The sequence below is a fragment of the Cetorhinus maximus genome, unplaced genomic scaffold (assembly GCF_964194155.1).
Source record: "Cetorhinus maximus unplaced genomic scaffold, sCetMax3.hap1.1 HAP1_SCAFFOLD_1726, whole genome shotgun sequence".
Taxonomy (NCBI): Eukaryota; Metazoa; Chordata; class Chondrichthyes; order Lamniformes; family Cetorhinidae; genus Cetorhinus; species Cetorhinus maximus.
Window position 1 is genome coordinate 1 of NW_027597666.1, and position 19659 is coordinate 19659.

The 19659-nt window shown below is 52.7% G+C and overlaps 1 protein-coding gene across 1 annotated transcript in view; it reads right to left on the minus strand.

Annotated features, from left to right (window-relative positions):
• Nucleotides 1-15: 15 nt before the first annotated feature.
• LOC144676594 (integrator complex subunit 3-like) overlaps nucleotides 16-19659 on the minus strand; it is a gene marked incomplete at its 3' end in the record, with an annotated part of 46660 nt that continues 27016 nt past the window's right edge. The window contains exons 5-8 of the mRNA XM_078536977.1: nucleotides 7768-7852; nucleotides 5728-5794; nucleotides 2983-3127; nucleotides 16-187 (exon numbers count right to left, since the gene is read on the minus strand). Of these exons, the coding sequence (XP_078393103.1) occupies nucleotides 16-187; nucleotides 2983-3127; nucleotides 5728-5794; nucleotides 7768-7852 (469 nt within the window). The remainder of the gene's footprint in view (nucleotides 188-2982; nucleotides 3128-5727; nucleotides 5795-7767; nucleotides 7853-19659) is intronic.

Below are 19659 nucleotides of genomic sequence, written 5' to 3' on the forward strand. Positions count from 1 at the left end.
GCCATCCCATGTCACCTCTCCATGGACTGAGCTGCCTCATGTTCAGGTTTAACCCCACTGTGAACTGCGGGCTGAGGGCCTGAGGATTATGCAGAATGTCTCTCCATAACTTCTCAAATTCAGGTATCCTGGCAACATTCTGAAGCAGTCGGACCAGGTCCCGGCCAATCATTGTACAGTCCATGAACTGGAAAGAAAATGCAATTAGTGAGTGGACGCTTAGAAGAAAGAGCATCTCAGAAACACTCTGTCTGACATTCAGAGGACATTACGTCTGTGCACAGTCCCAGGGCACAAGGCATCTCAGACATAACAATCACTGAATCATCCCGAGGCCCCGATTACTGACAGTTCCCGAGTAACTCGCTCCTCAGTGTTTACACATCAATCATCGTATCCCGCAATGTAGTATAGTGTTTCACACAGAGAGAGAAAGAGAGACACAGGCAGATACACAGAGAGAGGGAAAAAAAACAAATAGACAGAGCAAGAAAAATACACGGGCAGGGAGGGAGGCACACGGGCAGGAAGACGCGCACACACACGGGCGGGGAGACGCGCACACACACGGGTGGGGAGACGCGCACACACACGGGCGGGGAGACGCGCACACACACGGGCGGGGAGACGCGCACACACGCGGGCGGGGAGACGCGCACACACGCGGGCGGGGAGACGCGCACACACGCGGGCGGGGAGACGCGCACACACGCGGGCGGGGAGACGCGCACACACGCGGGCGGGGAGACGCACACACATGCGGGCGGGGAGACGCGCACACACGCGGGCGGGGAGACGCGCACACAAGCGGGCGGGGAGACGCGCACGGGAAGACGCGCACACACGGGCGGGGAGACGCGCACACACGCGGGCGGGAAGACGCGCACACACGCGGGCGGGAAGACGCGCACACACGCGGGCGGGAAGACGCGCACACACGCGGGCGGGGAGAGGCGCACACACGCGGGCGGGAAGACGCGCACACACGGGCGGGAGAAAGAGAGACGGGAAGAAAAATAGACACACACGTAGACAGAGAGAGAGAGAAGGGGAGAGGGAGTGAGGGAGAGAAAACAGACTGTTTTGAACACAGGGCAAGAAGATTACAGGCAGAGAGAGAGGGACAGAGAGAGAGACAGAGAGACAGACAGAGAGAGAGACAGAGAGAGAGACAGAGAGAGAGACAGGGAGAGAGACAGGGAGAGAGACAGGGAGGGAGACAGAGAGAGAGACAGAGAGAGAGACAGAGAGAGAGAGAGACAGAGACAGAGAGAGACAGAGACAGAGAGAGGACAGAGACAGAGAGAGACAGAGACAGAGAGAGACAGAGAGAGAGACAGAGAGAGACAGAGACAGAGAGAGAGAGAGAGAGAGACAGAGAGAGAGAGACAGAGAGAGAGAGAGAGACAGAGAGAGAGAGAGACAGAGAGACAGAGAGAGAGAGACAGAGAGAGAGAGAGAGAGAGAGAGACAGAGAGAGACAGAGAGAGAGAGAGACAGAGAGAGAGAGAGAGACAGAGAGAGAGAGAGAGAGAGACAGAGAGAGAGAGAGAGACAGAGAGAGAGAGAGAGAGACAGAGAGAGAGAGAGAGACAGAGAGAGAGAGAGAGACAAAGAGAGAGACAGAGAGAGAGACAGAGAGAGAGACAGAGAGAGAGACAGAGAGGGACAGAGAGAGAGGGACAGAGAGAGAGGGACAGAGAGAGAGGGACAGAGAGAGAGGGACAGAGAGAGAGGGACAGAGAGAGAGGGACACAGAGAGAGGGACACAGAGAGAGGGACACAGAGAGAGGGACACAGAGAGAGGGAGACAGAGAGAGGGAGACAGAGAGGGAGACAGAGAGGGAGACAGAGAGGGAGACAGAGAGGGAGACAGAGAGGGAGACACAGAGAGGGAGACACAGAGAGACACAGAGAGAGACAGAGAGAGACAGAGAGAGACAGAGAGAGACAGAGAGAGACAGAGAGAGAGACCGAGTGAGGGAGCGAAAACAGTGTTTTTAACAACAGGGCAAGAAAAATACAGGCAGAAAGGGGGAGATACACTAGTAGAGAGAGAAAGGAGAGAAAGAAAACACAGGCACAGCACGCAAGACATACATTGGCAGAGAGTGTGTGAGAGCAAGACGGAGAGCGCGCGAGACGGAGGGAGCGCGAGACGGAGGGAGCGCGAGACGGAGGGAGCGCGAGACGGAGGGAGCGCGAGACGGAGGGAGCGCGAGACGGAGGGAGCGCGAGACGGAGGGAGCGCGAGACGGAGGGAGCGCGAGACGGAGGGAGCGCGAGACGGAGGGAGCGCGAGAGCAAGAGATAGCAAGAGTGAGCGAGCAAGAGTGAGCGAGCAAGAGTGAACGAGCAAGAGTGAACGAGCAAGAGTGAGCGAGCAAGAGTGAGCGAGCAAGAGTGAGCGAGCAAGAGTGAGCGAGCAAGAGTGAGTGAGCGAGAGTGAGAGAGAGAGTGAGAGTGAGCAAGAGAGCGAGCGAGAGAAGCACAGGCAGAGACAGACACAAACACACACATGCACCTACAGGCAGAGGCACTCTTTCTGAAGCACCTTCACATGTGTGTAACATGCAGTACTGTGCACACACCTCTAGGAATATTCACTGACCCCAGGGACAGGGGTGTTATAATGGGCCTCAGGTGGGAAATGGGGGGAGGCAGGGGGATTATTAGAGAGACAATAACAGCCAGACTGAGTTCAAACTCCTCAATCCTCCCCTGTAACCCTCGGCCCTCTTGAGGATTTCTGGTGAGCGGCTACGGGATAAGGAAAATGTGATGCCTTCCATGTGTGAATAGCCGCACCTTCACGATACCTGTGGCTCCATGGCTCATGTTCAGGGGGAAAGTGGGGACGCGCGTGGACCCGGAGAAAGACGAGGGGTATTCAGAAATACAGAACCTCATCGAGGGGCAGCACTGCCCTCCCCGGGCGAGAGCCCCTCGGGGAATGCGGCCTGGGTCGCTCTCTTCACTCACCTTTTCCCGGAGTAACGTCATGCAGAAGTCCACCTCCTTCTGTCGGAGCGACTGAAGCTGTGGGGTGCCGTGGTGGTCCACGATCAGCCGCAGGTACGTGTAAATGATCATTGCGATCAGCATGTTACTCTTCAGCACCCAGTCCCTGGAAGGTAGGCACAGCGTCACCCAGCTAGACCACACAGGGGAGCCCTGGGACTTCCTCCCCCCCCGCAGGCCAAGACAAAAAAACCTTCCGCGCAACAGACAGCTGTTCGGTGAACGAAAATGCTTCGCCGCCAGGAAGTGGTGTTTGAGAAGAGGGAAGTTTGAAGGGGCCAGAGAACAGGAACGAGACATTCAACCCAACTCCTCCTTATCTGACCCACATCAGCACACCAGAGTGACGTAGGGAGGCACTTGAAGCCGGGGCTCTCCTCGGAGGAGGAGGAGGAGGGGAGGTCAAGGGGGAAGACTTAACGGAGGTGCTCAAAATCACGAAGGGGTTTTGGTAGAGTTATTAAGGCAAAACTGTTCCCGGTGGCGGAGGGTCAGTAACCAGAGGGGACACAGATTGAAGAGAATCAGGAAAAGAACAAGAGAGGGGGGAGATTGAGGATTTTTTTTTTTAAACACAGCGAGTGGTTGAGATCTGGAAGGCGCTGCCTGAAAGGGCGGCGGGACCAGATGCAACAGGAACTTTCATAAGGGAAATTGCCTAAACAGTAGAAATGAAAAAAGTTGCAGGGCGATGGGGGATGGACAGGGAGGTACGGGTATAGTTGAATAGCTCTTTCAAACAGCACGATGGGCTGAATGGCCTCCTTCGGAGATTCTACATTTACAATACCCTGGACACACTTTCTCCTTTCTGTATTGACATGCCCGCACTTTTTTGATACCTATTCATTCTTAGGATGGTTGGGTGGGGGAGAAGGAGACCAGACTTGGGGGTGGTAGGAGTTGGGGGGGAGAGAGAGGGGAGAAGGGGGCTAGGTGGGAAGGGATACAGTGGGAGGCCTGAGGATGACCCAAAGCCCCTCGCAGCCATGAGGTGTTTCTGAAATATTGGTCCTGTTGTCAGGTGAGAGAGAGGTTGAAACCGTGTCAACACTCAAGCTTAGTCTGGATCAGTTTAACTTCCCTTGGACAGCATCTCCCAAAGCCACGACCATCTGGAAGGAGAAGGGCAGCAGGTAGAGGGGAACACCACCACACACACTGCAAGTTCCCCTCCAGGCCACACACCATCCCGACTTGGAAACATATCCCTGTCCCTTCGCTGTCGCTGGGTCAAAATCTCTTCAAACCGTCTCCCTCTTGTTCCCTCCCCTAACACCTCGTGGACCGCAGGGGTTCAAGGAGGCAGCTCACCAGCGCCTCCACAAGGGGCAATAAACGCTGGCCCAGCCAGCGACGCCCACATCCCGTGAAAGAATGTTTGAAAAGCGGATGACGGGGGTAGAAAGGTCTGAAGGGATAATGGGAACAGGGCGGAGAAACGTGCCGAGAGCTATTTGCTTAACTGGAGGGTAAAGGCAAACATGGAGTGGGTGGGCCGAATGGCCTGCTTTGTCATGGAGATTGGATGGATTCTTCCCCCTTTAAATGCCAAGGCCCAGGAGCAGCATTGCTGAATCGCATAATGGGCTTTAATATATTCAGACTGCCTTGGCTATAAAGAACAAGTACGCTTTGTAGACCATTATCAGTCAGCTGGTGGCCTCTGCCAGGCAGGTTACAGCGATTGAAATGCTGGAAAGCAAAATAAATCAATGCTGCCCTGCCAACAGCTCTCTCTTCTAATGGCTCCTGACATCTTCCACAACACTAATTTCACTGCGAAATTTCAGCACAGTCCTCCAAGTGTCACAGCTATCAGAAACAATCATTGTGCAATACAGCAGGGGCAATTACACAACAGGGAATCAGATAGGAAAGAGAAGCACTCTCCAGCAGCAGGCACACAGAGTCCAATACTGCCCACTCCATCCTCTCTCTCCCCTGCTCCACTGGGCCTCGGGGTTGTAGGCATTGCCTCTTCACACAGGTCTCAATGTTTATCAAATTCAGTCTGATGTTTGAAGCGGGACAGGGCAGCGAGATAGTACTTGCCAACAAGTGCCCAGCCTCACTCAGCCCAACATCTTATCTAAATTTATACTCGGGGATCTACACATCTGTAAAGCCAGCGATGTTACCATATAGAAACGAAACATCATCTCACATCATCAAGATACAGAGTAAAGCTCCCTCTACACTGTCCCCATCAAACACTCCCAGGACAGGTACAGCACGGGGTTAGATACAGAGTAAAGCTCCCTCTACACTGTCCCCATCAAACACTCCCAGGACAGGTACAGCACGGGGTTAGATACAGAGTAAAGCTCCCTCTACACTGTCCCCATCAAACACTCCCAGGACAGGTACAGCACGGGGTTAGATACAGAGTAAAGCTCCCTCTACACCATCAGAAAGAAAGCACATGAACCTGTTTCATGTCACTGTGTATAGAATATAGAAGTTGAGGGTTCTGTACCATTTTGGGTTCCACTTCTGGGAAGGGAGAGTGTTCCAGGCATCGACTGCCCTCTGCATGAATTTAAGAAAGAGGAGCGGGAGGGAGTAGCACATAAAGCCGCACTGAGCCCGCTTTCCACCTTCCCTCCTAGGCTGCCTTCCTTCTTGATTCCCGCCCGCAATATTATCACTTCACAATGCATGACGGTTAACTGCCCTGCATTAGAGCTCGTCGCTCACTCATACCTTTGCTCCACTAGGATCTCAAGGACACTCTCTGCCAGCCAGATATTCTTCGGAGTCACATCTCCTCCTGCAGGGTGAGAAAGGACGAGAGAGAGAGAGAGATGACAAGCCCAATTTTAACCACTCTGCTGTTTGAACTGGTTTACTGTAGGTGCTCATTTTAAGTCCTTAACAGAATCCTACAACACAAAAGGAGGCCATTCAACCCATCCCGTCTGTGCCAGCTCCTTGAAAGAGCCATCCATTTAGCCACACACCTTTTATTTTCTGCCTCTTAACCTCTGCAATTTTTTTCACTTCATATATGTATCCAGCTCCCCCTTTTGAAGGGTTCGATTGAATCTTCTCCCATCGCTCTCAATCAGTGCATTTTCATATCTTCACTCGCTGTGTAAAAACTGGTTCTTCTCAACTCCTCCCACTGATGCTGTTCCCAATAACCTTAAACCGGTCTCCTCTGGTTACCAACCCTTCACCAACCCCCACCCCGCCACCAGCAGGAGCAACTTCCCCACGACCCCAACCCCACAGGTCTACTTTCGCAAAACCCTTCTCCGCTTTGAACTGTGCCCCAATTTTTAAGCGCACCCCGACACCTCGAGGAATCGTGGCCCGTCTTGCCTCTTGTTCACTCTGCGCCACACGAGGCTTGTGGCAACCTCCCCAGAGGCGGCGGCAGCAGCGCCTCCTGCCCTATTGCACAGTGAGCTGGGGAGCCTGTCGTAGGAGCTGGAGCGCGGCGCTGCTCAGGCAGGTCTCGAGGGGAGGAGTTTGGAGAAAAATCAATGCCGCTCTCGCTCCCCTCACTGACACAGCTTCCACACTCATAGCACCCAGTCTCCCTCTCCGCCTACCCTCAATCCTTCCTCAGCCTCCCCATGCTGCTGCTGCTGCTGCTTGGAGCACTCAGGACTGCAAAGGGCAAAGCCACTGCACAATCCCTCCATATCCCAGCCTGCAGTGCCAGTTAGCTAACTGCAAAGCAGTTAAATCACAGTCCGCACACTGATCAGAGCTCCCTCTGGTTCTATGACAGAAACATGCATCCAAGCGCAAGGTGCAGGATCTATGGAATTCATTGCCACAGAAGGCTGTGGAGGCCAGGTCATTGAGTGTATTTAAGACCGAGATAGATGGGTTCTTGATTGGTAAGGGGATCAAAGGTTACGGGGAGAAGGCGGGAGAATGGGGTTGAGAAACTTCTCAGCCGTGATTGAATGGCGGAGCAGACTCGATGGGCCGAATGGCCTAATTTCTGCTCCTATGTCTTATGGTCTTATGCAGGGAGGTTTTATTATTCTGCAGCCTGAGCTGCTCGTCTCAGGCTGGGCTCCAGAGGCGTAAAAGGCTCCAAAGGCCAGCACCAGGGCCAAACAGGAGGCAGGGTCTATGACCAGTCTAGTTCGGCCAGGGACGGTGGCGGAGGGGGTGGGTTTGGAGATGGCGGTGATGCTCAGGAGGTGAGTGGAGGAGGGCAAAGGCAATGGCTTGGCTCTTTCCAATGGCGGGTGATTCAGGCAGCGACAGCACGGAGGTGGTGGAAGGACTTTGCGGGGGGGGGGTGGGGTGAGGGGGTCCCACAACTTGGCGAATGCGTGGGCGGGGACGGGGAACTGTGAGCCAGCAAGGCCACAGGGAAGCTGGGGGGGGAGAGCCACATGCTGGCACCGGGACAGGGTGGCCGGGGGGCGGGGGGGAAGAGGACACAGGGGAGCTGGGAAGCCGCGAGCCAGAGAGTGATAGTGAGGGGGTGGGGGGAGGAATCGGACCTCCAGCATTTTGTTTTTAGTCCAGGAAGGAGTGAGGGATCGTGGGACTGAGGCACAATAAAGTCGACGCCTCAAGAGGAAAAGAGCAAAGGCAGAAAGCGGGAGGGGATAAATTGGCGATCGGTGGGAAGGAGGTATCGGTCACGCTCCAGCCTGGCCTGCAGAGGTCAGACAGGACACGCTGGAGGGGGTAACAGTACAGCCTGTGGGGTCCCGAGAGGAACCTCACCCCCTCCCCCCGACCCTGTTTAAACGATGAACTGGTACTCACCTGCAATTTGTTTCATTAATGTCATGCACACCCCATCTGCTCCCAGAACCGCATTCTTCACAATCTCTCGCACCATCCACACCAACTGAGGGCAGAGAAGAAGATGCATTCTCACAACTCTGTCAACATTCCCTTACGAGGCCGCATACATCGCATCAAACTCATCCCGTCTCAAAGCTTACACAGCCAGCTGGCTACAAACGTGCAACAGGAAATATGTGACATGTTTCATCTACTCAATCTCAGGCTCCAATATACAGTCCCCACCAACCGACCCGTCCCCACCAGTACTGTACCCCAGTGTTATACAGTGACAGACCCGTCCCCACCAGTACTGTACCCCAGTGTTATACAGTGACAGGCCTGCCCCCACCAGTACTGTACCCCAGTGTTATACAGTGACAGACCCGTCCCCACCAGTACTGTACCCCAGTGTTAGACAGTGACAGACCCGTCCCCACCAGTACTGTACCCCAGTGTTATACAGCGACAGACCCTTCCCCACCAGTACTGTACCCCAGTGTTATAGTGACAACCCGTCCCCATCAGTACTGTACCCCAGTGTTATACAGTGACAACCCGTCCCCATCAGTACTGTACCCCAGTGTTATACAGTGACAGACCCGTCCCCACCAGTACTGTAACCCTGTGTTACACAGTGACAGACCCGTCCCCACCAGTACTGTACCCCAGTGTTATACAGTGACAGACCTGTCCCCACCAGTATTGTACCCCAGTGTTATACAGTGACAGACCCGTCCCCACCAGTACTGTACCCCAGAGTTAGACAGTGACAGACCCGTCCCCACCAGTACTGTACCCAAGTGTTATACAGTGACAGACCTGTCCACACCAGCGCTGTACCAAAGTGTTATACAGTGACAGACCCGTCCCCACCTGTGCTGTAGCCCAGTGTTTTACCCCAGTGTCATACAGCGACAGACCAGTCCCCACCAGTACTGTATCCCAGTGTTACACAGTGACAGGCCTGACCCCACCAGTGCTGAATCCCAGTGTTATACAATGACAGACCCTTCCCCACCAATACTGTGCCCCAGTATCACCCCAGGGTCATACAGTGACAGACTTTCTCCAGTACTGTAACCCAGTGTTATACAGTAACAGACCCGTCCCCACCAGTACTGTTCCCCAGTGTTATACAGTGACAGACCCGTCCCCACCAGTACTGTAACTCTGTGTTATACAGTGACAGACTTGTCCCCACCAGTACTGTACCCCAGTGTTATACAGTGACAGACCCTTCCCCACCAGTACTGTACCCCAATGTTATACAGTGACAGGCTTGACCCCGCCAGTACTGTACCCCAGTGTTATACAGCGACAGACTGGTCCCCACCAGTACTGTAACCCAGTGTTACTCCAGGGTCATACAGTGACAGACGTTCTCCAGTACTGTACCCCAGTGTTATACAGTGACAGACCCGTCCCCACCAGTACTGTACCCCAGTGCTATACAGTGACAAACCTGTCCCCACCAGTACTCTACCCCAGTGTTATACAGTGACAGACCCATTCCCACCAGTACCGTACCCCAGTGTTATACAGTGACAGACCCATCCCCACCAATACTGTACCCCAGTGTTATACAGTGACAGACCCATCCCCACCAGTACTGTACCCCAGTGTTATACAGTGACAGACCCGTCTCCACCAGTACTGTGCCCCAGTGTTATACAGTGACAGACCCGTCTCCACCAGTACTGTACCCCCAGTGTTATACAGTGACAGACCAGTCCCCACCAGTACTGTACCCCAGTGTTATACAGTGACAGACCTGTCCCCACCAGTACTGTACCCCAGTGTTATACAGTGACAGACCCGTCTCCACCAGTACTGTACCCGTGTTATACAGTGACAGACCCGTCCCCACCTGTGCTGTACCCCAGTGTTGTACACTGACAGACCCATCCCCACCAGTACTGTACCCCAGTGTTATTCATTGACAGACCCATCCCCACCAGTACTGTACCCCAGTGTTATACAGTAACAGACCTGTCCCCCACCAGTATTGTACCCAAGTGCGAGACAGTGACACACCCGTCCCAACCTGTACTGTACCCGTGTTGTACAGTGACAGACCGATCACCTCCAGTACTGTACTCCAGTGTTATACAGTGACAGACCTGTCCCCACCAGTACTGTACCCCAGTGTTATACAGTGACAGACCCGTCTCCACCAGTACTGTACCCGTGTTATACAGTGACAGACCCGTCCCCACCTGTGCTGTACCCCAGTGTTGTACACTGACAGACCCATCCCCACCAGTACTGTACCCCAGTGTTTTACAGTGACAGTCCCTCCCCACCAGTATGGTACCCCAGTGTTGTACACTGACAGACCAATCGCCTCCACTACTGTACACCAGTGTTATACAGTGACAGACCCGTCCCCACCAGTACTGTGCCCCAGTGTTATACAATGACAGACCAGTCCCCACCAGTACTGTACCCTAGTGTTATACTGTGACAGACCCGTCCCCAGCAGTACTGTACCCAAGTGTTACACAGTGACAGACCCATCCCCACCTGCGCTGTAGCCCAGTGTTATACCCGAGTGTTACACAGTGACAGACCTGCCCCAACAGTACTGTATCCAAGCGTTTTTCAGTGACAGGCCTGACCCCGCCAGTACTGTATCCCAGTATTACCCCAGGGTCATACAGTGACAGCCCTTCTCCAGTACTGTAACCTAGTGTTATACAGGGACAGACCTGTCCCCCACCAGTATTGTACCCAAGTGCGAGACAGTAACACACCCGTCCCCACCAGTACTGTACCCGTGTTGGACAGAGACAGACCTATCACCTCCAGTACTGTACTCCAGTGTTATACAGAGACAGACACGTACCCACCAGTACTGTACCCCAGTGTTATACAGAGACAGACACGTCCCCACCTGTGTGGTAGCCCAGTGTTATACCCCAGTGTTATACAGTGACAGACCTGCCCCAACAGTACTGTATCCCAGTGTTATACAGTGACAAACCCTTCCCCACCAATACTGTACCCCAGTATTACCCCAGGGTCACACAGTGACAGCCCTTCTCCAGTACTGTACCCCAGTGTTATGCAATAACAGGCCCGTCCTAAACCAGTACTGTACCCCAGTGTTATACAGTGACAGACCTGTCCCCACCAGTACTGTACCCCAGTGTTATACAGTGACAGACCCGTCCCCACCAGTACTGTACCCCAGTGTTATACAGTGACAGACCCGTCCCCACCAGTACAGTACCCCAGTGTTATACCGTGACAGACCCGTCCCCACCAGTACTGTACCCCAGTGTTATACAGTGACAGACCTGTCCCCATCAGTACTGTAACCCAGTGCTACGCAGGGACAGACTTGTCCCCACCAGTACCGTACCCCAGTGTTATACAGTGACAGAACCGTCCCCACCATTACAGTACCCCAGTGTTATACCGTGACAGACCCGTCCCCACCAGTACTGTACCCCAGTGTTATACAGTGACAGACCTGTCCCCATCAGTACTGTAACCCAGTGCTACGCAGGGACAGACTTGTCCCCACCAGTACCGTACCCCAGTGTTATACAGTGACAGAACCGTCCCCACCATTACAGTACCCCAGTGTTATACCGTGACAGACCCGTCCCCACCAGTACTGTACCCCAGTGTTATACAGTGACAGACCCGTCCCCACCAGTACAGTACCCCAGCGTTATACAGTGATAGACCTGTCCCCACCAGTATAGTTAGGAGAGAGGCACCTCTCTCCTAACTATACTTCAGTTCTGCCGAAGGGTCGTGAGGACTCGAAACGTCAACTGATTTCTTCTCCACCGATGCTGCCAGACTTGCTGAGTTTTCCCAGGTAATTCTGTTTTTGTTTTGGATTTCCAGCATCCGCAGTAGCTTGAGCTTTTTGTTTTTATCTCTGTCCCCACCAGTACTGCACCCCAGTGTTATACAGTGACAAACCCGTCCCCACCAGTACTGTAATCCAGTGCTATAGTGACATTCCGGTCCCCACCAGTACTGTACCCCAGTGTTGGACAGTAAAATACTCATCCCCATCAGTACTGTACCCCAGTGTTATACAGTGACAGACCTGTCCCCCACCAGTATTGTACCCAAGTGCGAGACAGTGACACAACCGTCCCCACCAGTACTGTACCCGTGTTGTACAGTGACAGACCCATCACCTCCAGTACTGTACTCCAATGTTATACAGTGACAAACCCGTCCCCACCAGTACTGCATCCCAGTGTTATTCAGTAACAGACCCATCCCGACCAGTACTGTACCCCAGTGTTATACAGTAACAGACCTGTCCACACCAGTACCGTACCCCAGTGTTACACAGTGACCGACCCATCCCCACCAGTACTGTACCCCAGTGATATACAGTGACAGACCCATCCCCACCAGTACTGTACCCCAGTGTTATACAGTGACAGACCTGTTCCCACCAGTACCATACCCCAATGTTATACAATGACAGACACGTCCCCACCTGTACTGTACCCCAGTGTTATACATTGACAGACCCATCACCTCGAGTACTGTACCCCAGTGTTATACAGTGACAGATCCATCCCCACCAGTACTGTACCCCAGTGTTGTACAGTGACAGACCCATCACCTCCAGTACTATACCCCAGTATTATACAATGACATACCTGTACCCAGCACTACTGCACCTCAGTGCGAAACAGTCAGAGACCTGTCCCCAACAGTACTGTGCCCCAGTGTTATACTGTGACAGACCCGTCCACACCAGTACTGTACCCAAGTGCTATACAGTGACAGACTCGTTCACACCTGTACTGTACCCCAGTGTTATACAGTGACAGACCCGTCCCCACCAGTACTGTACCCCAGTGTTATACAGTGACATACCTGTCCCCACCAGTACTGTACCCAAGTGCTATACAGTGACAGATCCGTTCACACCTGTACTGTACCCCAGCGTTATACAGTGACAGACCCGTCCACACCAGTACTGTACCCAAGTGCTATACAGTGACAGACCCGTTCACACCTGTACTGTACCCAAGTGCTATACAGTGACAGACCCGTTCACACCTGTACTGTACCCCAGTGTTATACAGTGACAGACCCGTCCCCACCAGTACTGTATCCCAGTGTTACACAGTGATAGAACTGTCCCACCAGTACTGTACCCGTGTTATACAGTGACATACCCGTCCCCACCAGTACTGTGCCCCAGTGTTATACAGTGACAGACCTGTCCCCACCAATACTGCACCCCAGTGTTATACAGTGACAGACCGGTCCACACCAGTAATGTACCCCAGTGTTATACAGTGACAGACCCGTCCCCACGAGTACTGTACCCGTGTTATACAGTAACAAACCTGTCCACAGCAGTACTGTACCCCAGTGTTATAAAGTGACACACCTGTCCCCACCAGTACTGTACCCCAGTGTTATACAGTGACAGACCTGTCCCCACCAATACTGTACCCCAGTGTTATACAGTGACAGAACCGGCCCCACCCTTACTGTACTCATGTTGTAGTGACAGACCCATCACCTCCAGTAGTGAACCCCAGCGTTATACAGTGACAGGCCAGTCCCCACCAGTACTGTACCCAAGTGTTATACAGTGACAGGCCAGTCCCCACCAGTACTGTACAAAAGTGTTACATAGTGACAGACCCGTCCCTATCAGTACTGTACCCCAATGTTGTACAATGACAGACCCTTCCCCACCAGTACTGTACCCCAGTGTTATACAGTGACAGACCAGTCCCTACTAGTACTGTACCCCAGTGTTATACAGTGACAGACCCTTCCCCACCAGTACTGTACCCAAAAGTTATACAATGACAGACCCTTCCCCACCAGTACTGTACCCAAAAGTTATACAATGACAGACCCTTCCCCACCAGTACTGTGCCCCAAAGTTATACAATGACAGACCCGTCCCCCACAGGTACTGTACCCCAGTGTTATACAGTGACAGGTCTGTCCCCACGAGTACTGTATCCCAGTGTTACACAGTGACAGAACTGCCCCAACAGTATTGTATCCCAGCGTTATACATTGACAGGCCTGACCCCGCCAGTGCTGTATCCCAGGGTCATACAGTGACAGCCCTTCTCCAGTACTGTACCCCAGTGTTATACAGTGACAAACCCGTCCCCACCAGTACTATAACCCAGTGTTACACAGGGACAGACCTCTCCCCAATAGTACTGTAACCCAGTGTTATTCAGTGACAGACCTGTCCCCACCAGTACTGTACCCCAGTGTTATAAAGTGACAGACCCATCCCCACCAGTACTGTACCCCAGTGTTATACAGTGATAAACCCATCCCCACCAGTACTGTAGCCCAGTGTTATACAGTGACATACCCGTCCCCACCTGTACTGTACCCAAGTGTTATAGTGACAGACCTGTCCCCACCAGTACTGTATCCAAGTGTTATACAGTGACAGACCCTTTCCCACCAGTGCAGTACCCCAGTGTTTCCAGCGAAAGACTGGTCCCCACCAGTACTGTACCCCAATGTTACCCCAGGGTCACATAATGACAGTCATTCTCCAAGACTGTACCCCAGTGTTATACAGTAAAAGAACTGTCCCCCCCAGTACTGTGCCCCAGTGTTATATATTGACAGACCCGTCCCCACCTGTACCGTAGCCCAGTGGTATACAGTGACAGACCTGTCCCCAGCACTACTGCACCTCAGTGCGAAACAGTCAGAGACCCGTCCCCACCAGTACTGTACCCAAGTGTTATACAGTGACAGACCTGTTCCCACCTGTACTGCACCCCAGTGTTATACCCCAGTGTTATACAGAAACAGACCTGTCCCCACTATCACTGTATCCAAGTGTTACACAGTGATAGAACTTTCCCCACCAGTACTGTACCCGTGTTATACAGTGACATACCCGTCCCCACCAGTACTGTACCCCAGTGTTATACAGTGACAGACCTGTCCCCATCAGTACTGTACCCGTGTTATACAGTAACAAACCTGTCCCCATCAGTACTGAATCCCAGTGTTAAAAAGTGACAGACCTGTCCCCGCCAGTACTGTACCCCAGTGTTATACAGTGACAGACCAGTCCCCAAAAGTGCTGTACCCCAGTGTTATACAGTGACAGACCCATCCCCACCAGTACAGTATCCCAGTGTTATACAGTGACACACCCATTCCCACCAGTACTATACCCCAGTGTTCTACAGTGACAGACCCATCCCCACCAGTGCTGTAACCCAAAGTTATATAATGACAGATCCGCCCACCACCAGTACTGTACCCCAGTGTTATACAGTGACAGACCCGTCCCTACCAGTACTGTACGCCTATGTTGTACAATGACAGACCCGTCCACACCAGTACTGTACCCAAGTGTTATACAGTGACAGGCCAGTCCCCACCAGTACTGTACCCAAGTGTTATACAGTGACAGAACCGTCCCTACCAGTACTGTACGCCTATTTTATACAATGACAGACCCGTCCACACCAGTACTGTACCCCAATGTTATACAATGACAGACCCTTCCCCACAGTACTGTACCCCAAAGTTATACAATGACAGACCCGTCCCCCTCCAGCATTCTTCCCCAGTATTAAACTGTGACAGACCCGTCCCAACCAGTACTGTACCCCAGTGTTATACAGTGACAGACCCGTCCTCACCAGTACTGTTTCCCAGTGTTATACAGTGACAGACCCGTCCCCACCAGTACTGTACCCCAGTGTTAAACAGTGACTGACCCGTCCCCACCAGTACTGCACCCCAGTGTAATACAGTGACAGACCCGTCCCCACCAGTTCTGTACCCCAGTGTTATACAGTGACAGACCCGTTCCCACCAGTACTGTACCCCAGTTTTATACAGTGACAGACCTGTCCCCACCAGTACTGTACCCCAGTGTTTTACAATAACAGCCGTGTCCCCACCAGTACTGTTTCCCAGTGTTATGCAGTGACAGACCCTGCCCCACCAGTATTGTACCCTAATGTTATACAGTGACAGACCTGTCTCCACCAGTACAGTACCCCAGTGTTATACAGTGACAGACCTGTCCCCCCTAGTACTGTACCCCAATGTTTTAGTGACAGACTCGTCCCCACCAGTACTGTACCCGAATGTTTACAGTGACAGACCCGTCCCCACCAGTACTGTATCCCAGTGTTATACAGTGACAGACCCGTCCCCACCAGTACTGTACTCCAATGTTATACAGTGACAGTCCCGTCCCCACCAGTACAGTACCCCAGTGTTATACAGTGACAGACCTGTCCCCACCAGTACTGTACCCCACTGTTATACAGTGACAGACCCGTCCCCACCAGTACTGTACCCCAGTGTTATACAGTGACAGACCGGTCCCCACCAGTACTGTACCCCAGTGTAATACAGCGACTGACCCGTCCCCACCACTACTGTATCCCAGTGTTATACAGTAACAGACCTGTCCCCACCAGTACTGTACCCCAGTGTTTTACAGTGACTGTCCCGTCCTCACCAGTACTGTACCCCAGTTATACAGTGACAGATCCGTCTCCACCAGTACTGTACCCCAGTGGCAAACAGAGACACAACGGTTACCACCAATTCTGTACCCCAGTGTCATACAGTGACAGACCCCTCCCCACCAGTACTGTATCCCGGTGTTATACAGCGACAGACCCGTCCCCACCAGTACTGTACCCCAGTGTTATACAGTGACAGACCCTTCCCCACAGTACTGTACCCCAAAGTTATACAATGACAGACCCGTCCCCCTCCAGCATTCTTCCCCAGTATTAAACTGTGACAGACCCGTCCCAACCAGTACTGTACCCCAGTGTTATACAGTGACAGACCCATCCTCACCAGTACTGTTTCCCAGTGTTATACAGTGACAGACCCGTCCCCACCAGTACTGTACCCCAGTGTTAAACAGTGACTGACCCGTCCCCACCAGTACTGCACCCCAGTGTAATACAGTGACAGACCCGTCCCCACCAGTACTGTACCCCAGTGTTTTACAATAACAGCCGTGTCCCCACCAGTACTGTTTCCCAGTGTTATGCAGTCACAGACCCTGCCCCACCGGTATTGTACCCTAATGTTATACAGTGACAGACCTGTCTCCACCAGTACAGTACCCCAGTGTTATACAGTGACAGACCTGTCCCCCCTAGTACTGTACCCCACTGTTATACAGTGACAGACCCGTCCCCACCAGTACTGTACCCCAGTGTTATACAGTGACAGACCGGTCCCCACCAGTACTGTACCCCAGTGTAATACAGCGACTGACCCGTCCCCACCACTACTGTATCCCAGTGTTATACAGTAACAGACCTGTCCCCACCAGTACTGTACCCCAGTGTTTTACAGTGACTGTCCCGTCCTCACCAGTACTGTACCCCAGTTATACAGTGACAGATCCGTCTCCACCAGTACTGTACCCCAGTGGCAAACAGAGACACACCGGTTACCACCAATTCTGTACCCCAGTGTCATACAGTGACAGACCCGTCCCCACCAGTACTGTATCCCAGTGTTATACAGCAACAGACCCGTCCCCACCAGTACTGTACCCCAGTGTTATACAGTGACAGAACCCTCCCCACCCGTACTGCACCCATGTTGTAGTGACAGACCCATCACCTCCAGAACTGTACCCCAGTGTTATACAGTGACTGACCCGTCCCCACCAGTACTGTACCCCAGTGTTATACAGTGACAGACCTGTCCCCACCAGCACTGTACCCCAGTGTTATACAGTGACAGACCGGTCCCCACCAGTACTGTAACCCAGTGTTATACAGTGACAGACCCGTCCCCACCACTACTGTATCCCAGTGTTATACAGTAACAGACCTGTCCCCACCAGTACTGTACCCCAGTGTTTTACAATAACAGCCGTGTCCCCACCGGTACTGTATCCCAGTGTTATGCAGTGACAGACCCTGCCCCACCAGTACCGTATCCCAGTGTTATACAGTGACAGGCACTTCCCAACCAGTACTGTACCCCAATGTTATACAGTGACAGTCCCGTCCCCACCAGTACTGTACCCCAGTGTTATACAGTGACAGACCTGTCCCCACCAGTACTGTACCCCACTGTTATACAGTGACTGACCCTTCCCTACCAGTACTGTACCCCAGTGGTATACAGTGACAGACCCGTCCCCACCAGTACTGTATCCCAGTGTTATACAGTGACTGACCCTTTCCTACCAGTACTGTACCCCAATGTTTTACAGTGACAGACCCGTCCCCACCAGTACTGTACCCCAATGTTAAACAGAGAGAGACCTGTCCCAACCAGTACTATACCCAAGTGTTATAGTGACAGATCCGTCTCCACCAGTACTGTTCCCCAGTGTTATACAGTGACAGGCCAGTCCCCACCAGTACTGTACCCAAGTGTTATACAGTGACAGACCTGTCCCTACCAGTACTGTACCCCAATGTTATACAATGACAGACCCTTCCCCACCAGTACTGTACTCCAAAGTTATACAATGACAGACCCGTCCCCCACCAGTACTGTACCCCAGTGTTATACAGTGACAGACCTGTCCCGACCAGTACTGTACATCTGTGTTATACAGTGACAGACCCGTCCCCACCAGTACTGTACCACCGTGTTTAGCAGTAACAGACCTGTCCCCACCAGTACTGTACCCAGTGTTATACAGTGACAGACCCGTCCCCACCAGTACTGTACCCCAGTGTTATACAGTGACAGACCTGTCCCCACCAATGCTGTACGCCAGTGTTATACAGTGACAGATTCATCCCCACCAGTACTGTACCGCAATGTTAAACAGAGACAGAGCTGTCCCCTCCAGTACTGTACTCAAGTGTTATATAGTGACAGATCCGTCTCCACCAGTACTGTATCCCAGTGTTATACAGTGACAGACCCTTCCCCACCGCTATTGTACCCCAATGTTATACAGTGATAGTCCCGTCCCCACCGGTACAGTACCCCAGTGTTATACAGTGACAGACCTGTCCCCACCAGTACTGTATCCCAGTGTTATACAGTGACAGACCCTTCCCCACCGCTATTGTACCCCAATGTTATACAGTGATAGTCCCGTCCCAACCAGTACAGTACCCCAGTGTTATACAGTGACAGACCTGTCCCCACCAGTACTGTATCCCAGTGTTATACAGTGACAGACCCTTCCCCACCGCTATTGTACCCCAATGTTATACAGTGATAGTCCCGTCCCAACCAGTACAGTACCCCAGTGTTATACAGTGACAGACCTGTCCCCACCAGTACTGTATCCCAGTGTTATACAGTGAAAGACCCGTCCCTACCAGTACTGTACCCCAATGTTATACAATGACAGAACCGTCCCCACCAGTTCTGTACCTCAGTATTATACAGAGACAGACCCGTGCCCACCAGTTCGGTACCCGAGTGTTATACAGTGACAGACCCGTCCCTACCAGTTCGGTACCCTAGTGTTATACAGTGACAGACCCGTCCCCACCAGTACTGTACCCCAGTGTTATACAGTGATAGACCCGTCCCCACCAGTACTGTACCCCAGTGTTATACAGTGACAAACTCATCCCCACCAGTACTGTACCCCAGTGTTATACAGTGAGAGACCTGTCCGCGCAAGTACTGTACCCCAGTGTTATACAGTGACAGACCTGTCCGCACCAGTACTGTACCCCAGTGTTATACAGTGACAGACCTGTCCGCACTAGTACTGTACCCCAATGTTATACAGTGACAGACCTGTCCTCACCAGTAGTATGCCCCAGTGTTATACAGTGACAGACCTGTCCGCAGCAGTACTATACCCCAGTGTTATACAGTGACAGACCCGTCCCCACCAGTACTGTACTCCAGTGTTATACAGTGACAGACCCTTCCCCACCACTACTGTACCCC